An 18,862-nucleotide genomic window follows, 5' to 3' on the forward strand; every position below is an offset into this window, starting at 1 on the left:
TCACCTGTAAATTTCAAAATTTATTATATATTGAAATTATAACATTTTGGGTACACTGAATTAAAACTAATTTCACTTTTTTTTTTTTTTTAAGTTTTAATAGGACAACAAGGAAACGTAATCTCACATACAGGGTTTACATTGGAAAGTCCCTTGATCCGTCTACTGTAACACATCAATAATTATATTTTAAACCAGTAGAAAAGCTGCTGGGCAAAGTCCAATAGAAGAAAATGCACACCCAGATACTGTACAACTTCTCTTAAAGCCAATCATGCTTTTCTTTTAAAGATTTGTATCAGAAGACCTGGTTTAAATACCATTCTGACACTATTCTTGTGGAAACTACTTTGAGTCTAACTTTTTTCCATTGTTTAGGAAGGCTCTCAGTGAATTAAGTGAAAAGTGGGAGAACCCAGCCTCATTCATAGGGAATAATAGGCTCTCACAAGATGTCTGCTTTTCATCCCAGTCACTGGTCAATGTTCGTCATCACCAATTCCCCAAACAGACAGTATTCAACTAATTTATTTTTCACATAAAGTTTTGATTTTAGTTAGTAAAATATTGTAAATATATAAATATGAATGGTCAGACAAATCTACACTCTTACAAAGCCCACCATTATGGCCTGTAATTGTGCTGTCCAATACCATAGTCAACAGCTTCATGTGGTTATTTAAATCATAAAGAAATAAAAGTGAAAACTTGAGTTCCTCTAATGGACAGTAACTCAAAAAAGTGAAAACCACATCAATATTAGTGACAGAAAAAAAATCTTGTTAAATATAACTCAAATAATCTTAGTTATAAGGTTACCAAAATCATGTATTTCACTGCACACTACAATGAAAATAATTATGGCTCTACACATACACAGTCATGTCATTCCAAATCTTAAATTATTTCCTCAATGGCATGAAAACACATTCACTTAGAATTAGGCAAACCCCTTTATGCTGAGTAAATTCACCATTAGGAAAATCCTGAAAAACATGACACATTTTAAGCTTGTAAACTACTCCCAGGGTAGACTGCAGCATAATTCCAGGCAGTAGGCCTCTTTCTAGCCTCAGAGTCAAACAGACAGCATATCCTAGTAATAATTAGCATTGCTTTGTCCTTCAAAACCAAAACAACTATATCAAAACCACTACCACAGAACTCATAATACATTCCTACATACATTCCTACATTTTTGCATCAAAGGAGAAAGAAGAAGATGGGGAGACTTTAATTGCACACCCAATGAACCTGGGAATACAGTGGGATGTATCAACTATCAATAAAAATAATTAATGTGGGGCCTCCCCGGTGGTGCAGCGGTTGAGCGCTGGGTTGCGAAACTGCGCACGGCCTCTGCGGCGCCGGTTCGATCCCCGGCTGCTCCCCGGCCACCGGAGGAGGGTCCCACATGGCGCGCAGACCTCTCCTGCCGCCCGCTGCTCCCCTCAGCAGTGTACTTCGGTCCTTCTGCCTGCTCTGCTCCCCGCTCTGGCTCTGGTGAATTCTCTCACCCTCCCGCGCTTCTGACTGTACCCAGTGCATGTATAAACAAAACAAACAAACCAGCAAACAAATAAATAAAGCATGCCTCTATTTTAAAAAAAATAAATAAATAAATAAAGTTTAAAAAAAATAATTAATGTGCCAAGAATTGAGAATTGCAGACATTTTGTATGCAGCCTAGGATTTTTTTCAGAACCTGCAACTTCAGCAATGTCTTAAAGATAACACTCATCTACTGAGTGTTATCACCCTAACCATCCTACAAAATTAAAAAATACCTCACAATTTAAAATATATTCATTTGGTGTAGTTCCAAGCCTGATGACAGACCCTTCAGTTACATGGTATTAAAAAAAATAGCTATATGGTACCGCCAAAAATTCATCTACAGTTTACCTTTTAAAGTTTTCATAAGCATACTCTACAATTAAGTTCCTCAATTCTTGTTCCCAGTTTTTACTCTAAGTGTTTCCAAAAGTTTTCCACTACTTAGCAAACTGGCAGAGGCTCTGTGGTCAAAAACCCAAGATATCAATTAAATGACCCTTATTAATTTTTAAAACAAAAAGTGATAAAAATGAGAAGTCAGGGGATTATCCTGGAAGTTTGGTGACTGAGGCTGTCAGCCCAATTACCCTTTATCAACTGAAATATACAATCACAATATACCAAGTTTAAGTTTAGACAAGGCATAATACTTAAAAAAAGACCTAGCTCACATACTTGCTTTATATTCAAATTTTCAGACTATTCGAGAAGAAAATGGCTTCACTCACATTATGTGCAAAAACTTCAAGCCACTTAGAAATCAGACCTGTATTAAATCTGTCTTCCAGCAAGGTTGGACATGAGTCTTTGGTATTATTTAACAATTGTCTCCTCTTTAACAGAAATGAAAAGCAATAACTCAAGCCAACATTAATCAAGAAATAAGTTATACCGACAGACTATACCTGTCATGTAAACAGCAACTACAACTGCCTCTCCTGAATATGATTTTACAAATACCTGTCTGTAGAAAGATATTTCAGATGCACTTTAGTGTAAGAATGAGCCTATGTTTTCCCCTCACACCCATGAACATTATTTTCCTAATACTTCACATTCATTTACACTTCACTTTAATAGAAGAAACCACAGCAATTAAAACTTGGATTATGCAGATAACTCTGTCCATTCTATCAGTTAACTTTTTTTAAACTTTTGTAAAATAGCATTTTTACTGAGAAGGTATAATCCATCATTTCAGAGGAGTTTACCTGAAAACCATGAATGACCAAAAAAGTGCATTAACTCATTTTTAGTAAAGATTTATTATTCATTACATTTCAAGACTTAAAGAATTTCTTGCTGATGCAAGTAAAAGTGATAGTATCTGTACAAAATAAGAAATGTTATGATAGCATAAAAATTAAACTTTTTCATTAACAAGAGTCCTTTATATATACCAATGTGAGAAAGTAAATAAAATAGCTTTCAATGGAAAAGGATCCAATAGGTCACTAACTGTGACATGTCAAAGCACTGCATCTCTACTACTATGAAATTAGCCTTTCAGGAGGTTGATCTGAGGCAGGTCTCTTTAAAGCGATATTTGGGAAAGAAAAAAAAAAAAAAAACATGAACAAATGATGTCAACCGAAATAAAACCTGGATTGGTGAACTAAGAAAATCAGAAGCTCAGACAAGGCTTAGCTCAGCCAAGCCCTCCATTTAGCACCTGCCTAGGCCAGTGTTGGGCAGGTTGCCAGATAAGACAGTATGTTGCCTACAGGATCATGCACCATAGAGAAGAACTCCAGAATCTACTATAAGGAAGTCATTTATAGACCGAATAACCTCGCATATTTTAGAGCAGGTGTGCTCTATCCCCAGGGCTCTGTTCAATTCCATGCAATCCTGAGGGAGGTAATCACGTCAAGCCCACAACTACCTGCTGGACTCCAGCAGACCCCAAGATAATCTCTGGATAACTCTTATTATCTTCTAGAATCAGAGGAGATGAGAGCCATACCATTCCAGGAGAAATCAAGAAAGAAGGGGGGGGGTTAATAAGGCGACTTCTAGGGACCTTGACCCCACGCACTGAGACCGACACCGCCCTGAGAAATACGCTCCCCCATTCTATCCTCCTGTTCCTTCAGTGACCTTCTGTTCCTACTGCTTCGGGGAAAGCAAAAGACAAGTCACCGCCGTTCCCCCACCCCCAAGGGAAGGTGCCTTTCTCAGCCGAGAGCCGCAGAGGGAAGAAGAATAAAGGTTGCTTCTCCTCAACCCACCCGACCCGCCCTGTAACTCCTGGGTACAGACACACTGGGGGTATGGGAAGAGGAGAGGTGACAGCCCCGTACTAGCCTAGGGGGTGAGAAACCTTGCTTCAGAGGAAACGTGGGAGAATTTCCCCCCTCCGCCCCCCAATGAATGAGCTGATTAAAACAGGGAAGGGGTGGGGGAGTTAGCGTGCGCGATTCTGACTATCCAGGAAGCGAAGAGAGGCCTTCAAACCCAGGCCTGGCCTCGCTGCCCGCTGACCCCCAGCTCTCGTCCTTTCCATCCAAGCCCCACATCATTTAACCCTTCAGCTTCCCAAGACATCGGTCCCACCCGCCAACTACTCCAAGCACCGACCCCAGCCCCCAACTCTCTCTGCTTGGGCCCAGAACTCTAGCTTTTCCCTTCAAACCACCCTCGCCACAGCCCTCACCAGCCGGGGCCCAGCCGCACCTGGAGATGCTCCTGAAAGCGAATTGGCAGAATCTGGGCCATGGCGCTGTCGGGGAGTATGGGCTCCTCCTGTCACTTGGGCTGCGGGGCAGTGGCTGCCCGGGCTCTCCAAAGGAGAGGAGAAGGGGAGGGGGGGAAGGCTGGGCTCAGCAGGATAATCTCGGGGGACGCAGGAAACTGGCAGGCAGACGAAAGAGCTTGGGTCGGGGGCGGAGGCTCCAGGGGCCGGGAGAGCCGCAATGGCGGAACCGGGCGCAACGCAGACTCCGGAAACGGCTGAACCCTGCGGAGGGATCCCGGCGACAGAACTCCGCCCAAGTCACCTCACGCCCTCCGCCTTATGTACCCCTCCACGGAGCGCCGCGGCGCTGCGGTGCGCAGGAATTCGAAGCGCAGTGCGCTGTGGGACTCGCTTACTGCTGCGACCCGCGGGCAAATAGAGGAATCGAAGGACTACTTTTTTAGACTCATCACTTTCTCCAGCCTCCGGCTTTTCTCTCCCCCACCCCCCCCTTTTTTTTTTGCATTTTGCCACATCATGCGACTAGGGCGACCGACGTCATTTCCGTGGGCGCCTAGGTCCCACCCACATACTTCCGGGTGCACGTGATACTGGCTGGGAAGGGCCGGCTGGTTGCTGCCAGAATGCCGAGCGCGTTCTAAGGACTACGGCGTCTCCTGGGAATGAGCTGGCTTTTGGGCCGCCGAGAGGAATGGCGGTGCTCCTCCGTCTCACTGTGGCTGCTGCCTGTTTAAACTGAGTCTCTTACAAAGAGGATGAGGCGTGGGCAAGTGGGCCCAACCTCCCGCCCTCTCCGTGACTCAGGGAATCGGCCTCGCTGCAGAGCGCTCGCCTGGCGGCAGGCTGCAGCACTCCGCCCCCGCCTCGTTTCAGCAGTGGGTGGTTTCCTACACGCCAGCGAGGAGGGAATGAAAAGGGGTTTAAAATCCTCTCTGCCCTTATGCACGCCCTTCTAAGGGCTAGAGAACCTCACGCTTGGATTCTAATTAGAATCAGCCTTCTCGTAGGGTTTTACCTGACTAATAATGTCAAAGGACGGTGATGGCCAATTGTGAGGTATCTCAAGCTGGCTTTGTGATCTCTTAACGTTTCTGCGGACATTTTGGCGGACATGTGTATTTGGCCTGTGTTGCTAATTTGTCTGACACCAGACATGCTAAGCATGCTAAAGAATTGTACCAAGAGGATTTTTAAGACATAATTTAAATCTCAAAACTATAAAGGTGGCTGGTGAAACTATGAGGTTCCTTACTTGGTGTGGTTAACGAATTTCAGTAGGACCATCCCAATATTGACTGTTAAGTTAGCAGGTTTTGGGAATATAAGCGCTTCAAAGCTGGAGGGCCTTGGCTGTAACAGCATTAAGGTGTCTACGGTATTATCTATTAATGATCTTCCCGTTATTTTATTGACAAAGTATATGCTGTAGTGCTTAATACGAATACAATAAAGGATAAAAGAATTTAGTTCTGTGCCTTTTACCTTTATAAGGTGATTGTTTTTCTAGAAAGATCTTCAGGGAAAAGTCAAGTACATAGACTTTCTGCCCTTTTCAGTTAAACAAAACCCTACGTATACAGTGATTTTGTATTAAGCAGTTTTGCTTACAAGTTTGCTTAATCATTTTAATTAATTTTAATGTTTTTCCCAAAATAAATCTCACTGAGGATGAGAGAAGAATCTTTGGCAAGTAGGAACAGACAGAGACTGTTCAAAGAAAAGTCTCCGCATCATGTCATAGTGAATAAAGGTTGGCAAAATTTCCTTTTGTTTTGGTAAGCCCAAAGCTTGCAGGTGTTGTGTATGCTGCAGTATTTAAAATGACCTAATACCAGTTTAAAAGTATCTGCTTTCCTTAATTGTTGGGAGTAAACAAATTTTAAAATAGAACTCTAAAGGAGTTATTAATCAAGTTACATTTTCAGTCTCATAATCTGGAATAGAAGAGCTATCTCAATAGCCACTAAAACTTAACTTATTAATAACTTGAATTTTTATACAGACCTATAATTTTAACTACATTCAGAATCTGAGAGCAATTGATTTTGTACTTGGATATTTGGTAGGAATATCTAACAAAAAGTCCACTGAGGTTCTGATGTTGAAGTGATTGCTGTGTCATCACACATAGAAATCTAATGTTAATGCATTGTTTTCAGAAATCATTTAGGAGAAGAAAAATAGATTACAATAGAATACCTCCTCTTCAACACTATCCTTCAAATCAATAAATCCAAAATTTTTCAAAAGAAAAAAATCCCGAAACATTTAAAAACAAAACCAAAAAAAACCCTGTGCCTTTAAAGATCAATCTTGACTGAGGTAATAAGTTTTTTATGGCAGTATGCTGTCAATCCTTGATTTAGAAACCCCAAAAGCTGAGTCCCTATTAAGTTTCCTGGGCAGTAACTGACTTTGTTTTTAGGCACTACCCTTAAAATTAGAAAAGAGGATAGATAACCTAATAAACTAGAAAACAAATGCTGGAATTATCTGTGTCCTTTAATAAGAGTACTGATATAAATGTATCATCATTCTGGCTGTTAGTTTCAGAAAATGTTTTAGTAAGGTAGACATGTTAATGTATTCAAATTCTTTCAATTTGAAGTTATTTTTATCAAAATGTTCAATAGTAGGTCCTTGCTCTGAGTCACAGCAAGAACCATTAGCAAAAACTGCATTACTTCCCTGCTATTTTCAGGAGTGCCAGTTTACTGAAACTTACACGAAACCTTTATTGTGCCCCAAATTATATATATTGATGTTGGGTGGGAGGGATGGATATATGTGTATTGCTCCAATGAGAATGACACCTCAGAAAAGAACCACTCCATTGTAGGATTTTTCTGTAGTTGTTCATCTTCAGGCAGCCCCCAAATTATGGCCCCTACCTTTTGACCAATTAGAAACACCTTGAGCTGTGTTACAAAAGCCACAAAGTAATGGCATTTCTCAAATATTGAGTTTAATTTTGAAGAACTTTAAAACCTAATCCTGGGGCCTCCCTGGTGGCACAAGGAGTTAAGTCACAGCACTATGAAGCTATCCGCAGCTACTGCATCACAAGTTCGATCCCCGGCCAGGAAGCTGACCTACATGTTGTACCAGACCTCTCCTGCCCCCACTCCTGCTCCCCTCAGCAGTGTATTTCAGTCAGTCTGTCTGTTGTGCTCTCCACTCTGTCTCTGGTGAATCCTCTCACCCCCCACCCCTGCACCTCTGGCCTATACCCAGTTACTGTATGTATAAATAAATAAATCTTAAAAAAAAAAAAATAAAACCTAATCCACTGTACCAAATAATTAAAATTCTAATGAAACAAATGATGTACTTTAACATCTCAGGGTCACTGATATCCCAGGATTAGATAAAAAGCAGCATATAAAACACCAGTAAGTAGTTCAGATATTATTCAATATACCATGCTCACTTTATTTTAGTGCCCTGTACAGGGAACTGATTGTAGGCAAGGCTTAAACAAAAATGTTTACAAAGCCAAAAAAAAAATTTTTTTTCATGGCCTTTTTAGCCATGTGCTGCTGAAGGTATGACATGTGCTGCTGAAGGTATGACACACAAACCTGTTCCTTCAACAATCTTAAAATTCTGCTATACTCCAGGGTCAGTTCTACCAGTAGCAATGCACAAATGCAGCCTTCTTATGGCGGCAAACTTGTTCTTAGAACAGGACTAAGTTTTAGTCAAGTTTTAGTTAACTCAGTTAACAACAACGTTTCAGTGACATATAATCAGTTTACTTCTCAACACTTTTCAGCACAATGAAAACTTAAAAAATTGACATGGGGAAAATGATTCTGAACCTTTGACTCAGGTTCATGAAATTTTTGTATAGTACTCCTGCAAATGTAGCCCAGTCTGAATATGTACCAAATTTAAGACACACTAGAAATATTTTTTTTCAACGATTTATTTATTTATTCATACAAGAACGGGTGTACGGGCCAGAGGTGCGGGGGGTGAGAGGATTCACCAGAGACAGAAGGGAACGGAACAGGCAGATTGACTGAAATACACTGCTGAGGGGAGCAGCAGGTGAGAGAGGAGAGGTCTGCTGCACCATGTGGATTGCTCCCTGGCTGGGGATTGAACTCATGCTGCAGCGGCTGCAATTAGCTTCATAGGTTGTGTCTTAACACCTTACACCACCAGGGAGGCCCTAGAAATATTTTTCAAAAAAATTATAACTGTTGTGACTGGTAAGAGTGGATTATATAAAACAAGACAAAAGCCTGGTTCCTTTTCCTGGTTGCCTATATTCTAAATAATTGAGTTTAGTATACAAGCACACAACTATTCATTCCACTCTTAGTCACAAAAAATACAGCACTCCTATTCACTTAAGTCATATTGATTTTTTTTTTTTTTGAGCCTGCCCTGATAGCAACAAGAGACTGAAGATCTCATTAGATCTACTTGAGCACTCAAAATAGAAAGCTTTCCACAGGCTGAAAATAAAAGCTAACCTAATAAAGACAGCCCCTTACTTTCTGTATATTTGCATCACTACTTAGCTAAATCCTCAGATAAAATGAGATAAGACTGTACTCATTACTGAAGAGGGTTTAGAAATTCCATTTATTAAAGGCAACTAAATGGAATAGCAGACTGGCACACAATGGCAGTCTCTAAGTGCTACATACTGTAAAAGGAAAATCCCAATCTAAAATGACTTTTTAAAAAAGATTTATTTATTTATGCATACCAGAGCTGGGGTACAGACCAGAGGTATGGGGGAAAGAGGATTCACCAGAGACAGAGTGGGGAACAGAACAGGCAGACTGATTGAAATACGCTGCTGAGGGAAGCAGCGAGCAGGCAAGACAGGAGAGGTCTGCTGAGCCATGTAGCCCTGTGGTCTTCCTGGCTCCCCATGGATAGAACTCATGCAGTGGCTGCAGATAGGTCACAGTGCTGTGCTTGAACCCTGGTGCCACCAGGGGGGCCCTAAAGTGAATTTCATCTATCTGCAAGAAATTCCTTTACTTTTTTTTTAAAAAAGATTTATTTATTTATTCATACAAGCACTGGGTACAGTCAGAAGCGAGGGAGGGTGAGAGAATTCACCAGAGCCAGAGCTGAGAGCAGAACAGGCAGAGTGACAAAGTACACTGCTGAGGGGAGCAGCGGGCAGCAGGAGAGTTCTGCGAGCCTCTGGGACCCTCGCCCGGTTGCCGCGGATCGAACTGGCGCTGCTGAGGCTGCGCGCAGCTTCGCAGCCCAGCGCTCAACCACCGTGCCACCAGGGGAGGCCCAAGAAATTCCTTTACTTTTAATCCAAGTTGCAGACTGAAAATTGCAAAACCTTTCTCAAGGTGATACCAATTACCTTCCATTGTTTAACAGATTCCTTTCCCAAACCATACATACTCTTTATAATCATAGTCATTCGTAAAATCTCAGCTTAAAATCTATTTACTCTGTAAATTATACCATTTACTGAATATACCATCTAATTAAAAACCTCAGCTAACTTTTATTATTAGTTATACCTGGAGTTAGTGTGGAACCAAGTTTAGCCAAGGTTTCGCCATTTTGTATATCCTCCACCTTGATATGTTAGTCCTTGTCCAGCCGCATTCCGGAGATAGTTTCAGCAGTCACAACCCTCACTCCACTTGGTGGCGAAAAAGCAGACCACCCCAGCCGCCAATGAGGGCAGTCCTGTCCATAAATGGGACAGCATCTCTAACCGTCCAGTCAGTTTGAAACTGTAACCGCGCGCGCCAAAATGCCTTTGTAGTAGCCAATGAGTAATTGCCAGCTTCTTTCAGAGTTCGCGCCACTCGCGACCCTATAAGATACCCCTGCTTCCTCTATTCGGGGCTCTCGACCTCTGCCGTTGCATCGGTGCGTGTCGAGGGCCCGGTCTCGAGCCCGTAATAAACTCCCTTTTGCATTTGCATCAGCTGTCTTTGGATTCTTGGAGGCTATGCTCGCCGAGTCTGCTGATCTTGGGCACAACAGTTAGTACAGTCATTTATAAACATCTACTATTCACAGAGTACCAAACTGAGTTGCTAGACTACATTCCCGGTTTAACTCATCTTTTTTCCTGTGTTTTAGCTAAGTTTGAAGTAGTACTAGGCTAAGAAATATGTCGGTTTAATTTGGACAAGCATTCTTTTCTTTGAAAGAAAAATAATGTCATAGAAGGTTTATATTACTCATGTTTTAAGGTTAAAGAAACGCTAACAAGAGTTAAGGATTATTTTGAGAATCTTTGGGAGAGTAAGAGATTACAATTTGATTCTTCACATTATGCCCAATCCATTGGCTCTGCTTGAAGAAAAGGAAAAACAGAAAAATCTCAATATATTTCATGAAATTAAGATACTTGCTTCCAAATGAAATCACAGAAAAGAATGAACACATGAAAAGTAATTTTGCTGGATTCAAGTGTAAGTGGTTAAAAAAATGAAATCAGAGTATTTGCTTACATGTAAAAATTGTATGAAATTTCATTGTCCTTAAATAAAGTTCTACTGACATATAGCCATATCCATTTATTTATGTACTGTCTATGGCTGTTTTTATACCAAAACAGAGTAGCTGCAACAGAGACCTTATATCCTGAAAACCTAAAATATTTACTATCTGGCCTTATCAAATTAAAATTAGATTTCCTGTAGTCAATTTGAATATAAGGAAAAAATGCTGACTAAATATGTTAATGAGATACTCTTTTGGTCTATAATTTGAAGAATATTTTTGAGTGAACCTAAGGCCGCAGTAAGACAGGCTACTTTACTACACTTCTGATAGGAATATAAACTGGTTCATCTGTTCCACAAAGCAATTTGGAAGTAGGCATCAGATGTCTCAAAAATCATTTTCACTGCTATAAAAAATTCAACCAGAACATATCACAATTTATTCAACCATTTCCCCATCTTCAACTTTGCTAGATATTGCCAAAATATTATCTAATTAAGAGCAACTTTTTCTATGACAACAGTTTCCAGGCATGTTGTTTGCCAATTTAATGGATAAGAATGGCACCTCTGTTATTTTCAACTGTTATTTTCCCCCTAATTACTAATAAGTTCAGTATCTCCTTATTTATTGGCCATTCATGTTTCCTTTGCCCATTTTCCTATGGTAAAATTTGTCTTTGATTTTTTTGTGTGGTTTCATCTAGTAATTTGAAAGTAAATGCTCATTCTTTCACGAACTCCATAACCACCACTGTTTCTCCAAGAATCCTTTTAGCTTCTTAACTTGATTCAATATTTGTGTTACAGCTCTCAATGGAAATCAATTCTTACTGAATCAATTTCACAATTACCTCAAAACCGTGATGACATCATCCCCCTGTCAATAATCCATACATAGTACTAAATATTATAAAGCAGTTTGGCATTCAATGCCTTTTATGCATAATCTGTCCTCAACCAACATTTTCAGTCTATTACTCTCCTATAGGTACTCTAGGCACCAACTCAACTCTTTACCACCCCTTTCAAATACTCCTGGGTTTTCTAATCCTCTGATTTGAATTATGGTGTTCCTAGCACCCAACAGTTTATTGGAAATTCTTCTCCAAGGAAAACTTCCTTAAGGTATAATGTCAACAAATAAATTAGGAAAGAGTTAGGAAAAAGTCACCATTTTGCAGCCATAAGAATTAAATTGATTCAGGGATAATTCAGCAGCTGAAAAACCCAGAGGGTGGTAATTTATGAAGAACAGGCTATTTCACATTACCTCAAAGTATCCCTCCCCCTAAATTAATTAGCTTTTTAAAGATTTATTTATTTATGCATACAGAGGTGCAGGGAGGTGAGAGGATTCACCAGAGACAGAGTGGGGAGCAGAACAGGCGGACTGACTGAAATACACTGCTGAGGGGAGCAGTGGGCGAAACAGGAGAGGTCTGCTATGCCATTATGTGGGTTAACTCCCTAGCTGGGGTACAAACTCAGGCCACAGAGGTGACGGAACTGAGACTTAACCCCTAAGTCACCAGGGAAGCCCAACTTACTAATTCTAAGAGTAACTCAACTGAGGAAATAAAACCAACAAACAAGTAACCAAATTATCACTAACAAGGGGTAAATACTATGTACTTCCAGATTTGATGCCTTAGAAAAGAAGATATATACAATATTCCAGTCAAAAATATAAAGCCATGAAGAAACATTAGAGATGCTCAAATTAAGGACATCCTATAACTATCCAACATGTTTCAAAATTTTTAATGTAGTGAAAAAGTCCAGGACATTTTCCCAATTAAAGGAGATTAAACGCATGATCCATGACTGGATTCTGAACATGGGGGAAATGCTGTAAAGGACATTATTGGGACAATTAGTAAAATTTGAATATGGACTACAGGTTTAGAATGTGTGCCTTATAAATATTTTACTGAAATAAAAGAACTTTCATTCTTAGAATTCACATACACTGCACTACATCTAGAAATGCATGATAGAGTCACCTAAAAAACAAAGGACTAAGTAGCTAATGTGCTGAAATAGTGTACAGAGCTCTGAAGATTAAAATGAACATATTGATAATGTTGGAAATATTCAGAGAAACCATTACCACTCACCTTATTTCAAGAACAAACACATAGATTTGGATCCCTCTGTAATTTTTCAATAAAGGCTTCAAGTTTCTAATACTGAATAACTATTTAGATGCCAAAGGAAGTAACTGTACAAGTTAGTTTATCTAAAAAAATTTAGATTCTTAATTTTTTATAAAAAATATCTAAAAACACACATTATACTGCCTTTTGAGTTTTAATGACACTAATAGCTTTATTTAACAAACACTGAGTGACTACTATGTGCAAAGCACTGTGCTAGGTGCCATGAAAGATACAAAGATGAAAAACACATAGTCCCTGCCCACAAGGAGCGTATAATCTAGTGGGGGGAGACAGACAAATACACAAATAACTAGAATACATGGCAGTAAACAACAGAGTGGGTAAGTGCTGAGTGTGGCCTGAGTGTGATACTAACTGGCCTCAAGGTTCCAATTTGAAACACTGGTGATAAAAGTGTTGGCTGCTTTGAAAATTCCATCTCAAGATCGGTATAACAGATGTTTAAATGATGATACCCAAGCAGCTGGAGGCAAGAGAGTAGGTGGAGGGGCTGTCTGAAATACTGTCACACCTACATACATGGTGCTGATACAAGTATGTAGGGACAGCTAAAAAAAAGAACATATATATAATAATCTGTCCTTTGGTTAATGGCTATAGCTACTGTTTTAAACAATATATTTTCATATAAAAAGGAATTTGTATAACCCCAGAAAAATCAATTTAAGGATTAATATTAATTCAACAAAGAATCTTGCCATAGGCAATTTTCTTATTTACTAATTCTTTTCTCTAAATATCTATAAAGCTCTGTAGCAATTAAATGGTTAGACATCTAAGTATTGCTGAGTAAAAACCTCTTATGTCCAGCCTTCTGAAGGAAATGGTCACATACCTGATAGAATACTATTCTAATAGCAACAAGAAGGCCTTAAAGAGATTTAAGGAAAATAATTTTTAATGCTTCAATGCAAATGGAACACACATTGACTAAATACAATTCAATGTTCTTTGAAACTATCTCAATGACAGCATTTGATACCAGTTAAGGCCAGCAAAATTGAAGTGAGGAAAATATCATGTGTATTGTCTCTCATTGGTTTCATACCATTACCTAGACTATGGTAACCCAATCATTTCTTTGAAAATTCCATTTATTAGTACTGAAGAGCTTTGATTTTTTTTTAGCTCACATGCTAATAACAGCTGCTGACTACTTCCTCTTGTTAGTGCTGTCTGACATCAATGGCAAAGTAGAAGCACATTTTCTGGCTGCTTTTCCTACTTCCTGAATTGGAGGGTTCATTGCTTAGCTGGTTTCCTTCAGTGTGTCACTGTGGTCCTGTGACCTCTGCTGCTTTCTCTCAAGGAAACGAGCACGTGCATCTGATATGGATTTGTCATCATTTCTTCTTTGCATTTTCTTTAGAACTTCTTTTGATATTCCATCTGAAAACATTACAAATTCATCCAGTAAAACTTCAATAAATTTAGTAAAATGCAGTACTAGAAATGTTAAGAGAAAGAGATGCCCTGATTTTTTTAAGGGGAAATAAAAGAAAATTGAATTGTGCCCATTCAAAGAAAAGGATGTAGTCTGTTGGATTTTTTTTTAAAGATATATTTTTTGATTTACTTATGCATAGAACCGGGGTGTAAGCAAGAGGTGCGGGGTGGTGAGAAGATTCACCAGAGACAGAGCAGAGAGCAGAACAGGCAGATCTACGTAAATACACTGTGAGGGGAGCAGCTGGCGAGACAAGAGAGATCTGCTGTGCCATGTGGGTTAGCTCCTTGGCCAGGGATCGAACTCATGCCTCAGTGGTTGGCAATGGCTTGATAGCATTGAGACTTTAACCCCTGTGCCACCATGGAGGCCAGGATGTAGTCTATTATTAAAAAAATAATAGAATGGAGGCCTAAGGAGTCAGAAAAATTGACCCTAATTCAAGCATATGGTACAAATTATATAATTCTCCAAGACTCTTCAAAGGCAAATTTCCTCACTGTTCTATTTCTCAGCTTTCACTGTTTTGTTTGTGAGAGTTAAGAGAATTAAGAATTAAGCTTTCAGTCCTAGTTACCACAATTATTTATGCCTCCCAAGTAGGGACCTAACATTTCATGGAAGCAGTACGGCATAAAGGCTGAGACTATAGGCTCGAGAGCCAGCCTCCTTAGCTTTAAAATGCAGATGCATGTAGATGCTGTGGGATTTTTGCAAATTATTATATATTGCTATTTCCTCATCTATAAGATGGGGTTATGTACTTACTTCACAGGGTTATTGTGAAAATTCAATAAGGTAATAAGACAAGTGGTTAGCACATGATGAAAGTTCAATATATAATATATAATATTGTCATTAACAATGCTTTTGGACAGAGGGGTTAGGGAAAACATAATTAATTGGAAAAAAAAGAAGGAAGTCAAAATTACTCTGAGACTCATGACAACTATGCTTTCTGAGGAGTCAGAATCTAAGCCCTGTATCAATATTTCTGTAATTACATGAGAATTTGGACATTCATGCTCCCTAGACTTACATCAGTAGAAGATGTAATTCACTCACCCTTTAGATGCTTTACATTTTCCTTATTTGTCCATCTCCTCCTTGCATCTTCTCTCATTTCACGTCGGGCCACACTGCTCAAATCATGTGCATTAAATTCATGCAACTTGGGTAACAAGTCTCTCACCCATTCATAACGAATTGGACACACTATTCTTGCGTAGACTTTGGTGGTAACTAATACTTCATGAAAAATGATCCATTCAAGTTTGGTTTCCTGTTCATGAAGCTATACAAAACAACTCATTTAAGGATGGAAACTCAAAAATAAACATTATTCCACATTAGATCAACCAAATAATAATAGCCAAATTCCTGTGAATGAATTCCCATAATCTTTAATCAAACAAGGAAGCATGGACCATCTGATATCCTTTAAAGCTTTAATATAGATATATACTTTAAGCTTAACCTCAAGGTGAAAAGTAGAAGAAATGTGTATATTATTTATTCCTACACCTCTACAAATGTCTTCCTTTTATTAAAAATAAGGTACTTACTGCTGAGGAAGGATGAATGTGAACTGGGCTCCCACGCCCATCCATTGTGCAAAATGTTCTCCCAACAGATCTAAAAACCAAAAAACCAAAGGATAAAGACAAGAAAAGTAAAACAATGAAATAAGTAGAGCATTAAATCTAACCATGAACAATTACAATGGGAATTATATGTCCTACCACAAAGACTACTATCAGCAGAGGTTTAAATTTATTTAGCAGTCCTAACTTCTCTACCAATTTATCTTAAACTAGTGATACAAGTTAGATAGTCATTTTAGTTAAGTATAAGCATCTGGTCAATAAGGAGTAATATCAGCAATAATACTGTATTTATGTTTTCAGTTTCCAAAATACTTTCATAATAAAACCTCAAACAACTTATGAGTTCCAAATAATAATAGTAATAATAAAAAATTAGCAAGCCTTCTCAAGGTCACAGAGCTAATGCCTGGTGAAACCAAATTCCAAACACAATGCTCTGACTTCAATACAGAGTTCTTTATATTATGCCTTGCTATATCTCTTTTTAGAGCTTTAATTGATTTTTCCTTTTCTAAAATATGCCAATTAGAATATTTCAATCTATATTTTTCTAATTCATGTTCTTAGTTAAAATTCTTGTCTTTTCTACACTTCATTTTACAAATGTTATCCCCAAAATCTGTCAAAATAAAAGCTTTTGTTCAATTACAATTGATTTCCTATAGTGCTTTATATATATATATATCTGTGTGTATTTATACATATATATGTTTGTGTATGTATTCCTATTACAGCCCATGTAAGGCTAGATTATAATTATTTTTTATATATCTATATTCACCACTAGACTTATATATCATAAAAAATGAAGTCAAGACTAACACATTATTCCACTTTTTTTATCTTCAGTATCTGTTCAGTATTTAGTACATGGCAAGACATGTTACCTTATTTTTAATATTCTGAAACCATCTCACCTACACAGAAAAGTAAGTAGTACAAAAGTCTCTTTGAACCATAAGAGTTAAGCTGCCCACCTTTATGACCCATAATCCCTAAATGCTAAAGTGTACATTTCTAAAATTAAGACCATTGGCATTTTACTCATAACCATGATACAACCACAAAACCAGGGAATTAATACTAGTTCATTATTAACATCTGATTGTCAGACTCCACTGAAATTTTACCAATGTCCTGATAATATTCTTTATAGCAAAAGGATCCCCTTCAGAATCAGGCATTGCCTTTAATTGCCATGTCCCCTTCATCTCCTACATTCTGGAATACTTCCCCAGTCTTTCTCTGCCCTTCATGATCTTGACACCTTTAAAGTTTGTAAGGATAGTTATTTTGTAGTGTGCCCCTCAATCTGAGTTTGTTTCAGGATGTTTAGATTCAGATTATGCATCTTTGGCAAGAATATCACAGAATGATGCTGTGTTTTTCTAATTTTTCTAATCAGAAAGAACATAATTTCAATTTATTTCATTACTAATGATGTTCATGTTGATTACTTCGTTTAGGTGGCACCTCCCTGACTTCTCCACTGTAAAGTTACTTTTTCCCATTTTGTTAACAAGAATTTTGTAGAGAGGTGTTGAACTATGTAAATGATTACACATCATAATTATCATATAACAATTATATCATAAAACCTTTAATTTACTTATTCATTAATTGATATGATTTTAGACTCGATTTCACATTTTGCTCAGTGGGTTATATTTCTTTACTATCATCACTTATTTTGATTCTCAAAATGTTCCATATTTGATGATATTTGATCAAATCTCAGATTTAGGGTATCTGTGCATACAAATATTTATACACATACAAACACATCTATTTTCACTCTGTTTAAAATCTTATAAGCAAGACCCACAAGGATCTACGTACCATCCATTTAGCTATATTAAAAAACACAATTTCACAATGATACACTGAAATCACAATCATATACCACAGGGATCATTATTATTTTCTATTTTTTTTTTTAAATTTATTTATTGGGCCTCCCCTGGTGGCACAGGCGACTGAGCACAGTACTGTGAAGCTGTCCGCAGCCTCTGCAGCACAGGTTTGATCCCAGCTGGCCGGTGAGAATCCCACATGGTGCAGCAGACCTCTCCTGTCTCACCCGCTGCTCCCCCAAGCAGTGTATTTCGGTCAGTCTGCCTGTTCTGCTCCCCACTCTGTCTCTGGTGAATCCTCTCACCCTCACACATCTGGCCTGTACCCCAGTTCTTGTATGCATGCATAAATAAATCTTTAAAAATAAATAAAAGTTTTTTAAAAAGATTTAATTATTTATGCATGCATACAAGAACCGAGGTACAGGCCAGAGGTTGGGGGGTGAGAAGATTCACCAGAGACAGAGTGGGGAGCAGAACAGGCAGACTGACCAAAATACACTGCTGTAGAGAGGTTTGCTGTGCCATGTGGGTAGCTCCCTGGCCAGCCGGGGATCGAACTTGTGTTGCAGAGGCTGTGGATACCTTCATAGTGCAGTGCTTAACCCCTTGCGCCACCAGGGAGGACCTTATTTTTTGTCTTTCAATATTTCTTATTCCCTTCACCATCATCCTTAATATATTTAATTATGTGATCAACTCTTACATATCTAACAAATCTTCCATAACCACTACTGTTACTATCCTTGCCTACAAAGATGCCTTCTTCACTACATTCAGGTTCTTCTGTCAACACCCGATAGCGTGTCTTTTGACACGCTACACCAAGCTACCTATCCTCAATTTTTTTTTTTTTATTTCACACTCCACTCAGGGTCACCCCTATGCAGGAAAACCTTCATCACTCAACTTAAACACTGATACTCCATGCGGGACAGCCAGCCTGCATAGATTTCCCTCCGAGACAACCTGAGCTTTAATATTCCACACTCTTGAGTCAATATGCTCTCCCTACAGAAGCGACAATTATGAAAAGGGTCATTTTAACTGGTCATGATTATCAGA

General features: G+C 38.8%; 2 protein-coding genes across 4 annotated transcripts in view; both read right to left on the reverse strand.

The window, feature by feature from the left end:
* Positions 1-4,275, reverse strand: part of CLTC (clathrin heavy chain) — a gene marked incomplete at both ends in the record, with an annotated part of 61,301 nt that extends 57,026 nt beyond the window's left edge. For all 3 annotated transcript variants that reach the window (XM_084238661.1, XM_084238659.1, XM_084238660.1), the window contains one exon: positions 4,234-4,275. In XM_084238661.1, the coding sequence (XP_084094787.1) occupies positions 4,234-4,275 (42 nt within the window). The remainder of the gene's footprint in view (positions 1-4,233) is intronic.
* A 9,864-nt stretch (positions 4,276-14,139) lies between these two features.
* DHX40 (DEAH-box helicase 40) overlaps positions 14,140-18,862 on the reverse strand; it is a gene marked incomplete at both ends in the record, with an annotated part of 36,741 nt that continues 32,018 nt past the window's right edge. Inside the window, 3 exons of the mRNA XM_084237952.1 lie at positions 14,140-14,279; positions 15,403-15,631; positions 15,903-15,972. Of these exons, the coding sequence (XP_084094078.1) occupies positions 14,140-14,279; positions 15,403-15,631; positions 15,903-15,972 (439 nt within the window). The remainder of the gene's footprint in view (positions 14,280-15,402; positions 15,632-15,902; positions 15,973-18,862) is intronic.

The sequence above is a fragment of the Talpa europaea genome (assembly GCF_964194135.1).
Source record: "Talpa europaea genome assembly, chromosome: 7".
Lineage (NCBI taxonomy): Eukaryota > Metazoa > Chordata > Mammalia > Eulipotyphla > Talpidae > Talpa > Talpa europaea.